Consider the following 16,126-nt stretch of genomic DNA (forward strand, 5'->3'; position numbering starts at 1 on the left):
TGAGCCCTACCCCAGTATGATCGACTTAATTAAGTTAAAATCCATCTGGCACTCCTCAACTCATCTATGTAACTGACCTGGTAATATGTATATAAACTAAGATGTTACAACTTATTACCCTTATTTCTTCAGTATCCATCATATTCTCCTTTGTAAACTCCAAGGAGAAAGACATTTAAAATATCTGCCATTTCTTGTGGCTCCTTTAAGAGGACCTTGCTCTCCCGAGTCACCCTTTTGTTGTTAATATAATTGAAGAATTAATATAATTGGTATTATCTTTAAACCTGCCTGCTAAATCCTTCTGGTGCCTTTTTGCCCTTCTGATTCCCTCTTAAGCCTGGTCTTAAACTTTTTATATTCATTTAGGGATTTATTCATACCCAGGTGCCTAAACACCATGTATGCTTCCTTATTTTTCTTACCAGAGCCTCTAACACTTGCCTGCCAGGGTTTCCTGAAGTTGGAATGTCTATCCTTCACCCTAACGTAAATATGCTGCCCCAGACTCTTGATAATGACCCCTTTCAAACAGTCCTACTTGCCAGTTGTTCCCTTGTCTTTTAAATAATTGCTCAGTCAACCCCAACTAGATCCTGCTTAAATGCTGTTCGAGTTCACCATCCTGCAGTTTAGGACTGTAACCTGTGGACCTGTTTTATCTTTTTTCATAACTATTTTAAAACTAATAGAATTATAGTTCACATTACAGTTTTTGCTCTGTGCATACAGTTTACAAGCCTATCCTATCAAGTCTTTGTATGCATGTGTTGTTAGTTTTTCCTTCAAATTCAAATTTCCATATGAATAAATCAAAGAAATCAATTTAATTTCATACTCTGGAGTTTGATATTTAATGCTTTCAAGGATCTGATCCTGGAGGAAGCATAAGAACATAAGAGATAGGAGCAGGAGTAGGCCAATCGGCCCCTCATCTCTTCTCCGCCATTCAACAAGATCATGGCTGATCCAATCTTAACTCTAGTTTTCACCGAATCCCACAAGGCAACAGTGCCAACCAACAGGGCACCATGCCGCCCATTTTATTTTATTATTCATCCCGTCCAAACCCATGTGATCACCCGGGGCAAAAAAACCGAGTTGCCAATTGAGGAGAAAAAATCTGGAAAATTCCTCTCCGACCCATCCAGGCTATCGAAAACTGGTCCAGGAGATCACATGGCTGATCTAAACCTAGCCTCATGTCCACTTACCTGCTCGCTCACCGTATCCCTTAATGCCATTTTTATCCAGGAAAATGTCTATCTCTGTTTTGAATTTATTGAGTGTAGTAGCTTCCACAGCTCTCTGGGGCAGTAAATTCCACAGCCCCGCTACCCTCTGAGTGAAGAAATTTCTCCGCATCTCAGTCCTGGAACGGCATCCCCTTATTTTAAGATTATGCCCCCTAGTCCTAGTTTCACCCATCATTGTGAACATTCTCCCCGTATCCACCCGATCAAGCCCCTTCACAATCTTATATGTTTCAATAAGATCGCCTCTCAATCTTTGGAACTCCAATGAGTAGAGTCCCAATCTCAACCTCTCATCATACATCAACCCACCCATCCAGAATTAACCTAGTGAACCTTCTCTGCATTGCCTCAAGAGCCAGTATGTCCTTTCTTAAATATGGACACCAGAACTGCACGCAGTACTCCAGGTGTGGTCTCACCAATACCTGTTACAACTGCAGTAAGACCTCCCTGTTCTTATACTCCATCCCCCTAGCAATAAAAGCCAGCATTCCATTGGCCTTCTTGACCACCTGCTGCACTTGCATACTAACTTTTTGTGTTTCCTGCACCAGGACCCCCAGATCCCTTTGCACAGAAGCACTTTCCAGTTTCTCTCCATTTAGATAATAACTTGCTCTATTATTTTTCCTGCCAAAGTGCAAGACCTCACACTTGTCAGTATTATATTTCATCTGCCAAATGTCTGCCCAATCACTCAGCCTATCTATGTCCCCCTGCAGGGTTTCAATGTCCTCCGCACTCATTACACTCCCTCCCATCTTTGTGTCATCAGCAAACTTCGATACGTTGCACTTAGTCCCTTTCTCCAAATCATTAATATAGATTGTAAAGAGTTGGGGTCCCAACACCGACCCCTGCGGAACACCACTAGTCACCAACTGCCAGTCTGAGAATAAACCATTTATCCCAACTCTCTGTTTTCTGTTAGAAAGCCAATCCTCCACCCATGCCAGAATATTATCCCCAATCCCATGATTTTTTACTTTAAGTAATAATCTTTGTTGTGGCACCTTGTCAAATGCCTTTTGGAAGTCCAAATACACCACATCCACTGGTTCCCCTTTATCTACCCTATATGTTATGTCCTCAAAGAACTCCAACAAATTTGTCAAACATGACTTCCCTTTTGTAAAGCCATGCTGACTTTGTCCTATTAAGCTATGTTTATCCAAATGCCCTGTTACTGTTTCCTTAATTATCGATTCCAACATTTTGCCAACCACAGATGTTAGGCTAACTGGCCTATAATTCCCAGCCTTCTGTCTATTGCCCTTTTTAAATAAAGGAGTTACATTAGCATTTTTCCAATCTGCTGGGACCATTGCCGAGTCCAGCGAGTTTTGAAAAATTATCACTAATGCATCCACAATCCCGACCGCCACTTCCCTTAAGACCCTAGGATGCAAGCCATCCGGTCCAGGGGATTTATCCACCTTCAGTCCCATTAATTTATCAAGTACCATTTCTTTGGTGATTTGAATGGTAGTTAGCTTCTCTCCCCCTAGAGCCCCCTGTTTATCCAGTGTTGGGATATTTTGAGTGTCCTCTACTGTAAAAACTGATACAAAATATTTGTTCAGCGTTTCCGCCATCTCCATGTCCCCTACCATTGATTTCCCGGTCTCATCTTCCAGGGGACTAACATTTACTTTAGCCACCCTTTTTCTTTTTATGTAACTATAAAAACTCTTACTATCTGCTTTTATGTTTTTCGCCAATTTACTTTCATAATCTATCTTCCCCTTCTTAATCAATCTTTTTGTTATTTGCTGCTGATCTTTAAAAGTTTCTCGATCTTCAATCTTCCCACTAGATTTAGCTACCTTATATAACTTTCTTTTTAGTCGTATACTTTGCTTTATTTCTTTACTTAGCCACATCAATTACTTAGCAGTATTGATCCTACTTGTAACTTCTGAATCATTTCCCCATGTCTTACCTGATGTGATAACAGTTACTTGCACATCCTTTTTACTGAACTAGGCCCGCTTTAAAATTTGCAAAACTTAACAGGCATCTGAAAAAATGCTTTGATTTGTATTCATTCTTTTTGATTAAAATTGGCTCTGTGAAGTGTGCAATATTGAAATAGTTCTACAACTAACTAGAATTGAAACTCCTCCTTTGTGGTCTTGTTTCTTCATTGGTAGGATATAGTAACCAAACTAGAATTTTGCATACTTCGTTCTACCATGTGGGTGACCATATGGCCTAACGTAACTATTTTGAGAATGTGCTCTGCAGCAGTTAATCTTGGGGTGGATATTTTTGTCTGCAAATCAAAAGGCCAATACCTAAAGCCTGATCAGAGACTGAGTAACATTTTGCAAAGAGCTAGGCAATTAGTTGATAGAAACCAAATAAAATGTTTTGTCACTAACTTCATCTTTGCCAAACAGCTGCAGTATACTATTTGTAGTGGGATAATTTAGGTAGAGACTATATCTTCTTGCTTACAACACCACAGTGAAATTCAGTGTTTCAATGTACATGTGACAAATAAATCTAATCTTTAAAATTTGGTGCAGATTCTCGTATTACAGATATGAATTTTGTGTTGGTTCTTATTTGGAGTTGAAATTCTTTACATGTGCAAAATTCTGTTTAGGAAAGGACAGAAAGGTTTTGATTCCATTGTTCTGTGTCCCAAAAAGCTTAGTAATATGGACTATTGGACTGTTTAAATAAAAGATCGATTGTCCTAGACATCCACCATACTTACCGCAATCTAATCGAAGGAAAAATGTGCTGTAAAATCTTAATATTTTGGAGTCAATTAGTCTGTAGGAGAAGGGGTGTTTGTGATCCAATTCTAGAACTTGGTTTGTTTTTAGGAATGCAGAGCTGCAGTAACATTGTGTTCTGAATTTGGAAGGAACGTCAGGTAATGTGGATCTCAATTTTGTGTTTCAGCCTTTTCTTGGGATCTGATTTGTCACTTTATTCAAGTTTCTGCACTTAAAAAAAAGCACTCAAAGTTCTGTCTTGGTTTTGTGTTGTTACTTGAACAGGTGCTTGTAGAAGATGGTAGATGACTTTTAAGTGACTTTAGAAAATTCTGCAGTGATTGCTTTGGCTCATAATAAAGGTCCTCTATTCTCTGTCAAGAACAACTGTTGAGCATAGACTTCATTTTATAACTATTATGCAGATTTTGACATGTTGATGCGGGGTAATTGGCCAACCATTTGTATCAGGTGGGACAAGTATTTCTTGTACTACAATGTTGAATCAACAGCTAAAACAACATTGGAGCCAATGTCTTATTGAATGTAGTTTATTGTTCAAGTAGAAATTAAGTGATTTTACTAGCTTTGCATCATAGGATAATCTTGGGTTATAATCTGAAAATACAGTAGACTCCTGTGATTTGGAACAACCCTTTTAGTTTTCTCAGCAAAATTCCTTGGGTGTGTTGGTTAAGGATGACTTGCACTTTGGCAGGTCTGTACTGGAGGAAGGTGTTTCGTCTAGATTGAGAAGGTTGCCTTTCCTCCCACAACCATCCCCTCCTCTTAAATACTACTGAAAATGTGACCTGTGGAAGCTGCTGGAATGAAGAGCAAAGGTAGGGGAATCTAATGTTTGTCTTCATTTCTTAATGGAAGTATCCTCTACACACCACAATTCCACTCTATTAGAGAATAGTATTTATAACTAATATTGCTTTGTTCAGGCACACTGAAAAATTAGTTAGTAATTTGGTTAACTCTTTTTAATCTGCTCCTGTGGTCAAGCTGCACTTCCTTCTCTAGTTTACAGAACGTGCTTTCTATTGAAGACGGTTAATGCAGTTTTTCTTACTGCTTTGTCACAATACTTTATTCATGTTTTCCCCCTACCACCAATTCATCCCCAAATAACAAGCAGTGCAGTAATTTTAATGCAGTAACTAGCAAATTTGGTGAGTGGTTTTTACTGTGTGCACTCTCCTTTTTCAAAGGTTTCAAGGTTTCAAAGGTATAATTTAATGTCAGAGAAATGTATACGATATACATCTTGAAATGCTTTTTCTAAGCAACCATCCACAAAAGCAGAGAAGTACCTGAAGAATGAATGACAGCTAAATGTTAGAACCTCGAAGTCCCCCCCCCCCCGCTCCCCTCCCTCCCTCGACTATGTGGCAGCAAGCAACAATCCCCCTCCGCCATTTCCATTTTCCAACGAGTGGGGAGACATGACAAACAACTCGCTGGTTTATGATGTTAAAAGTCCGTTAAGTTGCTTTTTTCGAGCTCTGTGTCTGAAGATTGCAAGGATCCCAGGTCCCCAGGCACACAGCAGATGTCGTCCGACTCCCCCAACGACACACAGGTCTTGTGGTGACACCAACCCTTGATCCGCTTGTCTCCAGTTCCTCGAGATCCCAGGCTTCTGAATCCATGCCAAAATCTTAGGCCAAGCCTTTAGCGTGCCAAACAACGGCTGATTGTGGAACCCCGAGAGCGGGTCCCACTCCCGCAAAGAACTGTAGTCAGCGTGTAACTCCAGGTCAGGGTCTTCAAAAAAAAAACCCTGAAAGGGTAAAATAGTTTTAATACAGACGATTCCCAGTTTTTCAGGTGTGAAAGCATTTAGGCTCAAGCTCACTGAATTGATCATGTTTATCCCTTGGTAAGCATAATGAGCTTGATTAACCTTAACTAGTATCTGCACTGGAACATGAAAAATACTGAACGTATTGAGGGTTAGATGAAAGTGCTCAGCTGCTTGACCTACCACCCAGTGTTTCCAATTGTATGTATTGTAGTGAGAGACCAATTATGCTTAGTGTCCCACCTCTCTGCCCTGCTTCAGAAATAACTAGCGCATTTTTCCCCACCCTCTCCAATTCATGGATTAAAAAAGTGATTTTAAAACAAATTTAAAATGATATATAATAGTGATCTGTTTTAGTTTTCAGTTTCTGATTATAGTGCATATTTAGAAACCGTATGAAAAGCCTTCTGACAAAGGCTTGTGTCGAGGATTCTGGCCCCTTGTCCAACAGAAAATGTGAAGTGAGTTTGTTTAATGCTTGCAGATGACAATATCATGTATAACCAAGTTAGAATTTCTAAAATTGGGATACAGTGAATTGAATTGATGGTGTATTCACTAATAATGGAGTTGCCTTTTTATTGAAGTAAAATCTCTAAACTCTCGTATAATAAACTTTTATTTGGTACAGCAGGAAATCATGCCAGAAGTTTACCATTAAGTTTCCCAACAGAGGATTTACCTTTTGAGTGTTTTACTAATCTTCTATGATGGGCATTAGTGTTCATTCACCAGTCTTAATTTCTTTACAGCAGTCTTAATTTCTTCAAATCAGTGTTGGAAATGTTGAACTCTAGTTTCATGCCTACCAGGTAGTCAGCCCCTTCTCTACTCCCTTGCCTGATTACTATATTGATTCAAAGTTCAAAGTAAATTTATTATTAAAGGTCATATTATCCCAATATACTACCCTGAGATTCATTTTTTTGCAGGTGTTTATAGTAGAACAGAGAAATACAGCAGAATAAATGAAAAACTACACACAAAAACTGACAAAACAATCAATGTACAAAGTCCCACTGTCAAGATCCTCAATTTGAATCTGGTATATTTCCTCACTGGTGTCATGTTAGCTGATTTTGTGAAATAACTTGTTATTATCAGAAATTTAGATAATACAGGGTGTCTTTGTATTTTGCAAGCTAAATCCTTTAGTTTTACTGACCTGCTCTTTTGTTGTGTGTGTCTGACTGTTGGAATGCAAGACAACCAGTTGAGCCACCTTCCTTTCTAAAGATGACCAAGCAGCGGGCATCTGTTTTTAAAAAATATATTTTTTGAGAATAGAAGTAAGGATCTGTCATAAGAATATAAGTAGGATTAGAACTGCTCTACCATTCAACGAAATCATGATTGATGAAATTCTCACCTCAATTCCTGGACTTGCTTATCAATCTCCACCTTGAATATATTCAATGCCTCTGCCCCCACAGCTCTTTTTGAGGTAAAGAATTCCAAAGATCCATGACCCTCAAATTTCTCTTAACAGTCTTAAATGTGCAGCTTTTCATTCTGAGACTCTCTTTTGGTTCTAGATGCCACTGTTAGGAGAAATACCTTTGCAGAATTCCCTTCCCTGAGCTTCTCTCTTAATGCTCTGTATATTTCAATTGGAATCACTAATTATTTTAAACTTCAATAATCTAGACTTTCTGCTTATGCTTTGTTCATATATAATCAATGTAGTGAACCTATGCCACTAATACAATTGCCTCCAATGCAATTACGTCCATGAATATGGAGACTGAAATTGTATGCCATACTCCCACTTATGATGTCATCATTGCTCTAAAGTTGCATCAGAATTTCCCTTTTTGTTTGCTGTAACTCCTTTTCAATGAAAGTCGGTGTTCCATTAGCCTTGCTCATTAATTGTGTACATGCATGCTATCTTTTGTTTTATGTACTAGGATTACCATTTACCCTTGAGCACACATTTTGGGTGCTCATGCCACTTGCTTTTGCATTCTTTCTTTCAAAACTCAATTGCCTCAGATTTTCTTAAGTTTTTATGAAATATGAATTACAGTATTTTTCCATCTAACGTATTAGACTAACTGGCCATCTCCAATGCGATCCCACCACCAAGCACATCTCCCCCAACCCCACCACTTTTTGCTTTCCACAGGGATTGCTCTCTACTTGATTCCCTTGTCCATTTGTCCCTCCCCACTGATCTCCCTCCTGGCACTTTTCCTGGCAAACGGAGCAAGTGCCCCTACATCTGCCCCTACACCTCTTCCTTCACTACCATTTAGGGCCCCAAACACTCCTTCCAGGTGAGGCGACACTTCACCTGTCAGTCTGTTGGGGTCATTTACTGTGTCTGGTGCTCCTGGTGTGGTCTCCTGTATATCGGTGAGTCCCGATGAAGATTGGGAGATTACTTCACCGAGCACCTACACTCCGTCCACCAGAAGAAGCGGAATCTTCCATTGGCCACCCATTTTTCATTCCATTTCCCACTCCTATTCTGATAAGTCAATCCATGGCCGCCTCTACTGTTGCGATGAGGCCAGGTTGGAGGAAAAACATCTTGTATTCTGTCTGGGTAGCTTCCAACCTCTGATAGCATGAACATCAATTTCTTGAACATCTGGTAATGGCCCCTCTACCCCCCCCCCACCATTTCCCAACCCCTCCCCCCCCCCCACCTTATCGCCTTGCCTGCCCATTGCAAGGTAGTCTTCCCCCTTCTTTCTTTCATGGCCTTCTGCTCTCTCCTATTAGACATCCTTTCTACAGCCCTGTATCTCTTTCACCAATCAACTTCCCAGTTCATTACTTCATCCTTCCCCTTCCTGGTTTCACCTATCACCTCTTTCTCTTCCCCCCCCCACCCACTTTTATATCTGCTTCTCAACTTTTTTCTCAAGTCCTGCTGAAGTGTCTTGGCCCGAAATGTCGGTGTTTTATGATCCTTTGAGACCTCTCCAGAATCTTAGATCTGTGGTAGGCTTGATCCCAAATTACCTCTGCTAAGATCTGAAATATATGAAAGGATAAACTTATTAGGTAAGCTTGGGAGCTCCTATCACCCAAGAACATCTTTTAAGAAAACTGAAGATATATCTTCAACCTTTCCTCCGCCTGATTATGATTTAAAACGTGGGTTTCTGGTAGAGTAGGACACAGCACATCATGCTTTCCCTCTTTCCTCTTCATGACTGTAATGAATGCTTACTCTGGCATGTAATTTTTAACCATATAGCCATATAACAATTACAGCACGGAAACAGGCCATCTCGGCCCTTCTAGTCCATGCCGAAAGCTTACTCTCACCTAGTCCCACCGATCTTCACTCAGCCCATACACCTATCCAATTTTACTTTAAATGATAATATCGAACCTGCCTCTACCACTTCTACTGGAAGCTCGTTCCACACAGCTTCCACTCTCTGAGTAAAGAAATTCCCCCTCGTGTTACCCCTAAACTTTTTTAGGTCAAGGATTTGCCACAGTTATTATTTCACTTCAACATACCAGTTTGGATTATCACTAAACTGATTGATTTTAAAACCCTTAAACTGATCCCAATATACAGTCGGCCCTCCTTATCCGCGAGGGATAGGTTCTGGGACCCTCCCCCCCACACGCGGATACCAAAATTCATGGATGCGCAAGTCCCTTATTCAACCTGTCTCAATGCGGTGGACCTTAGGACCCAGCGGAACCCAAGACCTTATTTAACCTGTCTTAGTGCAGTGGACATTAGGACCTAGCAGAAGAGATCTGAATCCGCAGTGTTTCTGTTCACGAAAATAATCACGATATTGATTGAAAATTAAGTGGAAATAACAAAGCAATCAGAAAGAGGTGAAACGCCATTGGTCATTGGAAAAGTGTTAGGCTACGTCGGTCAACGATCGGAACAATTTTAAAGGATAAAGTGAGAAAGGTTGTGCCCTGATAAAAGCTACAATTATTACTAAGCAACGCAGTGGTTTAATTATTGGGTTTTGGGATTTTGATCCTCCACATCAACCCAGCACAGTGGAGAGTGCACTCGATAACGATCTGTCACTAGATCGAACTCGGGAACTACCCAAGCCTAGCGCTGAAACATACGTTCTTCAGTGTTTTATATGCATAGAAAGGTAAAATATATACTATATACAAATGCAAACGTTTGACTAACTGACGCTAAATAATACCGGATGTACCTGTTCCGACTTACTTAGTAAGAGAACTTATGATTTTTTTTCGATCCCGATCCACGATAACCCACGCACATCCTCCCGTATACTTTAAACCATCTCTAGATTACTTATAATACCTAATATAATGTAAATGCTATGTAAAATAGTTGTTATACTGCACTGTTTAGGGAATAATGACAAGAAAAAAAGTCTTTACATGCTCGAACAACAAGTGCTGGAAGACCACTTCTGGGTTTTTGCGATTCGCGGTTGGTGGAATTCGCGGATAAGGAGGGCCAATTGTATTGCTACAAATTAGTTCCAGCATGATAATCCTGTTGTTATGTCCATTGTCTTCATTAAAAGCCATTTATTTGGAGTTTCCAAAAGTTTTCCTTATTTTTTTTAGTAAAAATAAAATTCTTACATTTGGTACAATTCTATTGTCACTATTGCTTAAACTGATTAATATACCACCTATTTAGATGTTAAATGCTCAAGGTCCCTAGTAGTTTTGTGTAGTCTAGTTGATGTGGCTAATATTAAGTGGTTAATATTTGATTTAGATGGTAGACCCAAGGGGAAAATTATTCTGAAGTTTCCATTTCATTTGTAATGAGCAACTACCAGAAAAACAAAATGGACAAGTTGTGGCTACAGAATCAGGCCCAGCTCTGATAGTCTAAAGTGATTTTTTTTAAAAATATGGCAATTATTGGCAAGGTTTGCATGTCAAGATATTTCATCTGCATGAGACACTGGCATGCTGCTGCTTTTAAGTGCCATTTACTATTTATGGTCAAAACCACCAGGAATGAAAGTTTTGAGTAGAAGAGTTGCAACTGAATTTTCGACATACTATAGATGACTTGTTAATGTTTGACACGTTGTATAGATTATAAATAATACTAAACTTGCATCATGGTGCTGGATCAGGGCCCTGTCTTACTTGAGGGTGGTTTATCAAACAATTGGTACTGTATAGTTCTGGCGTCATTTCTGAACCAAAACAATATTTGTGCTTAATATCAAGAATTTTTGTTTGTAGAATGTAGGAATTTCCTAGACTTTATTGCTGTTGATAACCCATTTCCTTTATCTGTGTACGCAGTCTAATTAATTTCTCAGTGGTCTTGGGAAGTGATTTCTACTATTTGACACAGTGACAACTGTAAGCAACAATTATACTCATGCCAGGATATGGGTTTTTATTCTTGGATGAAGGTCACAGATTTGGGGAGTAAAAATAGTCTGGCAAGTTGCTGCAGTGCATTTTTCTTAACCCCAATAGCCACAATGTGCCATTGATTGTTTATTAGTAGAGTGCTTTCTTCAGGATTGTGTTGAATTTGGGTGGTAGATCTATGCTCAAACAGCCAAATAAAAACCAGTCTTTATCACTATTTTGACTTGGAGGAAACTTTTGGAGTTGAGCAAGCCAGCTGTGGGGAGAATAACTAAACTTATTTTAATGGCAAATCCAGTTGAATTTGAGGTCAATAATGACTTTCCCTTTTTATTGAAAGGTAGGGTGTGATGATGATCATGCCATTTGGTTCCATGGAGTTGCTTAACAACACCTTATTGACTTCCAACATTAGTGTGATGCAGATGTCACCTGGAAATTCAGCTCAAACTACTGTCCAGTTTGCTGCAAGTGGGCACATTCTATGAAGAGAATGGAATTAAATAATGCATAATCATTGGTGACCATGCCCACATTTGACAAAGGGAGGTGTGATGAAACAGTGAAAGATTATTGGGCTTTAAGTCATACCATGATGAAACAAGCCCTTCAGCCTAACTGGTTCATGTTGACCAAGATATCCCATCCAAGCTAGTCTCATTTGCCAATGTTTGGCTCATAACCTTTTCTGGTAGGTGAGGACAAGAAGAACTTTGTCTCTGTTAAGGCAGCGGAAAGATGTGGTGAGGGTAGATTCAGCCAGTGGAAATTTTCATTAGATGCTCATTAAATTCAGAATACCTTAGTGTCTCAAAGTCTAATGCTGCCTATGGCAGGGTCAGTTTCTGTAAGGAGTTTGGTTCCTTAGACTATGTTGGAACCAAAAATATAATGTTCTGGAGGTGAGTGCTCTTGGGTCATCAGATTGAAACCTTATTTGCACTATTGAAGATTGCATGTTTTACTTAACTGGGAGTAACACAATGTTATAGTAATTGACTGAATTGGGTTTGCTCATTTTTGTGGACAGAACACTTTCATTTGTGGAATGACATTTAGTATTGTAGCTGGAAGATGGGACCAAGTTTCGCAGTTTAAGTCTACAACAAAATGTTATCAGGGACCAGTGTCTTTGTTGGATCATGCTACTTCTTGGAATGAATTGGGTGGGTTTCTGTTAAAAACTGGATACCTTGTACCACCTAAAATGAACCATTCACATGGTCCTTCCACCTCTAAGGGGCAAGATTTAGTAGTCTGTTTAATTGCCCACTAATATGACTTGACTGAAGACCTTTGAGATTGTCCATTGGTTAAGAGATTATTTTAATATGACTGGAACGCTGCCTCTTTCACATGCATGTAATCCTGCATTCTAACTCATTTTAAGAATGCTGTTGTGCTTGGCTTACTGTTCTATGCTTCCCATTGATCCAGGCTAGAGTTCTGGCTTAAGGTTAAAAATCAAAAACATTGCGGGCCATGAAGTTACAATTAATGGCTGCTTGTGGTTCTTTGGCTACTGGCATGCAAAAACTCAATGTCTGGCTTTGAACTGGGTGGATTTATTCTGAATCTGTCCCATTTAGCTAACAATACTACATAACAAATGAAGTTATGTGAATCATTCTTCTTGAACAATATGATTAATACTCTTACAGATTAATATGCCTGCAACAATTACATTAGCAAAGACTACTTAAAGCAAATGTTTTTCCTTGGTTCTTTTTCTTTTGCCACCTGTTAGCCACCTTCTGCATATCATTCAGAACTGGTTCAGTACTGAGGGTTAGTGAGCGATTCTGTGGTAGTTGAAGCAACCAGAACTTATTAGTCTGTGGCTCATGTTTCCCACTTTTGGGAAACCACAAGTATTCATGAGGATCCTGGAGACTGAGGAGTAGGTTGTGGACCTCCAGAGGGGGAAGTTGAGGGATCAGAAGTGGACAGGGTGAGCATTCTCAAGTTCTTGGGTGTCAACATTTCTGAGGATCTATCCTGGACCCAATATATTACTGCAGTTACAAAGGAGCATGACAACACTATATTTCAGTAGGCATTTGAGCAGAATTGGTAAGTCACTAAAGATGCTTGGAACTTTCTATGGATGCACCGTGGAACACATTCTAACTGTTTACAACATCGTTTGGTATGGAGGAGTCTCTGTACAGCATAGGAAAATGTTGCAGAAAGTTGTAATCTCTGCCAGTTTCATCATGAGCACTAGCCTCCTCTGCATTGAGGATGCATCCATAAGGCAATACCTCAAAAAGGCATCATTAAAGACCCCCATCACCCAGGACATGCCCTCTTCTCTTTTCTACTATCAAGGAGGAGATGCAGGAGCCTGAAGATGCACACTTAATGTTTCAGGAACAGCTTTCCTTACGCCATCAGATTTCTGAATGGGCAATTAACCCATGAACACTACCTCAGTATTTTTTTCTTTTTGCACTAATTTAAATTTCTGTTTATATACACTTATTGTAATTTATAGTTGTATTATGCACTGCTGCCACAAAACAACAAATTTCATGACATATATACCAGAGATGTTAAATCTAATTCTGAGATCAGAGTTTGGTGTAGCTGTGAATGTCTATATCTGATATGAAAATCAATATCAGATGTATTTTTTTTCTTTGCATTGTTCTTTCAGGTTTGTCACTTTGATGACATGTACTTGCCCTTTTTGCAAGTTATGGGCCCTAACATCTGTACCTTCAGTTTCTATGACAGCCGAATCTTGATGTAATTTAATGAATAGTTAATTGTTTTTGATTTCTGAATTAAAGTATACCACCACTTTAAATTTGGAAAGTTGTAACAAAGTTTCTGGGCTTGCTCAGTTTACAGGCTATTTTTCTCCTTGGTTACCTTTACTGCTGATCTGTTTTTAGGGGCGAGAGGTAAAAAGGCAGGTTTCTTCTATTTCATTCTGATGACTAATGTAGTTTTCAAATTCATGTAAAAATTTATATAAATATATATCTACATCCTTATGATTAATGTCTGTTAAGAGCTGATGATGGTTTGCAGATAAATCCCATAAATTACTTCTGAAAAATATTACATTACACTAGGCTCTTGCTAATGTTAAGGTTAGAGGTTTGAAATCTTTAAAAGTACTGAAGCTTACAGTGGTGGTGATCTGTTTTATGTTCAATTTTCTTATTAATGCCCTCCGTCTCACAATGGCATCCTACAGATTACATGCTATTTCACATTCTTTTAGGTAAGAAAGAATAATTTTTGAATATTGAAATACAAAGTAAATGTGTTTGCATTTTGAAACAATGCAGTGATAGATATGCATGACTGGATATTTTTTAATATGGGGTATTTGCTGAGCATCAAATGAACAATTATCAAATGTAAAACTAAGGTGTATCAAGAATGTAATTCCTTCCTATCAACCCATGTAAGTGCTACATGGAATAGTAAATAGTTTAAACTAACTTTCTGCTGTTTTCTTAATGCTGACCGGTTAGCATTCACTCCCTACGACACTCAATTAGCATGCCTGCTATGAGGTACTGTATTTTCAGTTGTTGTAAAATAAAATTGTTTAGTCACTGCATGTGAATTTGTCTTGCATGTTTTAGATAGCAGACATTGTTGAGTGTTCTTAGTTTTGTTTGTAAAGTTTAACATTCATTGCTTGATATGAAATCTTCAATCTTTGTTGTGGAAGAAAGGAATATAGATGACATGGTTTTAAAGGGAATGAGTTTTTATACGAATAGTTATTTAAATGATACCTTTGCACACAACTCCAGCTGTCTTGTACAACTGAAGAAGAGAACTAAGCCCAACCTTTGGGTATCTTTAACAGTTTATGTTGCTGCATTGTTAAACATAAGCAATATGACCCATTTTCCAGGATGGAATAGTATATGATGTGGCAAATCCAAGGGAAGAACTTTTACAAAGTGTGCTTTCCATTAATACTTTAAGTATAATACTGGTTCAAAATAGATTTTCAATGTAAGTGATGCACCTGCTAGGACATTTTGTGCATGCAACTGCATTGATCATGTATTTGTATTATGGTTTTCTATACCTATAATGCAAAAAGCTCATTTATTTAATTTAATTACTCTTCTGAGAAGTTTTGAAATGCTTGTGGGAAAAATGTGAATACCTGAGTATCATTCTGTTAAAGTTTAAAAATGCTTTAGCTGTACCATGGTGAGAAATCGGTAAATTAGTTTATTATGGTCACATGTACTAAAGTACAGTGGGAAAACTGCATGCTATCCATACATGCATTTAATTATATCACCACAATAACAGAATACAGAACAAAGTAGCAGTTACACAAGGTATAGTGCTGCCAGAGAAGATGCAGCGCCCCATAATGAGGATAACTGAGGCCAAGAGTTCATCTTATTGTATGAGGGCAACATCTTAACAACTGTCCTGTAATAAGACTATCAAAGTCTTAAGAGCGGGATAGAAGTTATCCTTAAACCTGCTGGTACATGCTTGCAGACTTTTGTATCTTCTGCCTGATGAGGGGAGAAGAGGGACTGTTTGGGGTGAGTGGGGGAGGGGGAGCTTAACCAAGACAGTAAATAGTAGTTGTTTCTCCAAATCAGTTTGTTTAAATGCGTTCTTTCTTTTCCCTTGCAGAAATTCACCGACTTTCAAATCATTTGAAGATAGAGTCGAAAACTTAAAGGTAAGTGAAAAGTTGCAGTACGGTACCTTAACTTTAAAAGAAATAGATTGTTGAAGGAAGCTACTATTAAACTAATAATTTAAGAGAGTATAATTTGGAAGTGCCTGTTTTGCATTTCCCCTTCTAAACTAGAGAATGAATACATAAACGTTTAAGGAGTTTGAACATCGCTTTCTAAAGCTTGTATGTTCCTATTATTGATAAAAGGGAGATATTTCATTGACATGGAACAGCTTCATAATTTTAGTGGTATAGTAGCAATTTTGCCTGAATGTGTAAAGTAATGCAGTACCTGTTTTGATTTTTTTTTTTTACTAAT

The 16,126-nt window shown here is 38.6% G+C and overlaps 1 protein-coding gene across 7 annotated transcripts in view; it reads left to right on the forward strand.

The window, feature by feature from the left end:
- Positions 1–16,126, forward strand: part of tpd52 (tumor protein D52) — a 219,206-nt gene that overhangs the window by 70,787 nt on the left and 132,293 nt on the right. For 2 of the 7 annotated variants that reach the window (XM_073039917.1, XM_073039942.1), the window contains exon 5: positions 15,759–15,807. In XM_073039917.1, coding sequence (XP_072896018.1) covers positions 15,759–15,807 — 49 coding nt within the window. Of the gene's footprint in view, positions 1–4,703; positions 4,828–14,331; positions 14,359–14,614; positions 14,657–15,758; positions 15,808–16,126 lie in introns of those variants that run through there. The other 5 variants (XR_012098236.1, XR_012098238.1, XM_073039898.1 and 2 more) reach the window with 5 other exon arrangements.

Source organism: Hemitrygon akajei, chromosome 1, assembly GCF_048418815.1.
Source record: "Hemitrygon akajei chromosome 1, sHemAka1.3, whole genome shotgun sequence".
Lineage (NCBI taxonomy): Eukaryota > Metazoa > Chordata > Chondrichthyes > Myliobatiformes > Dasyatidae > Hemitrygon > Hemitrygon akajei.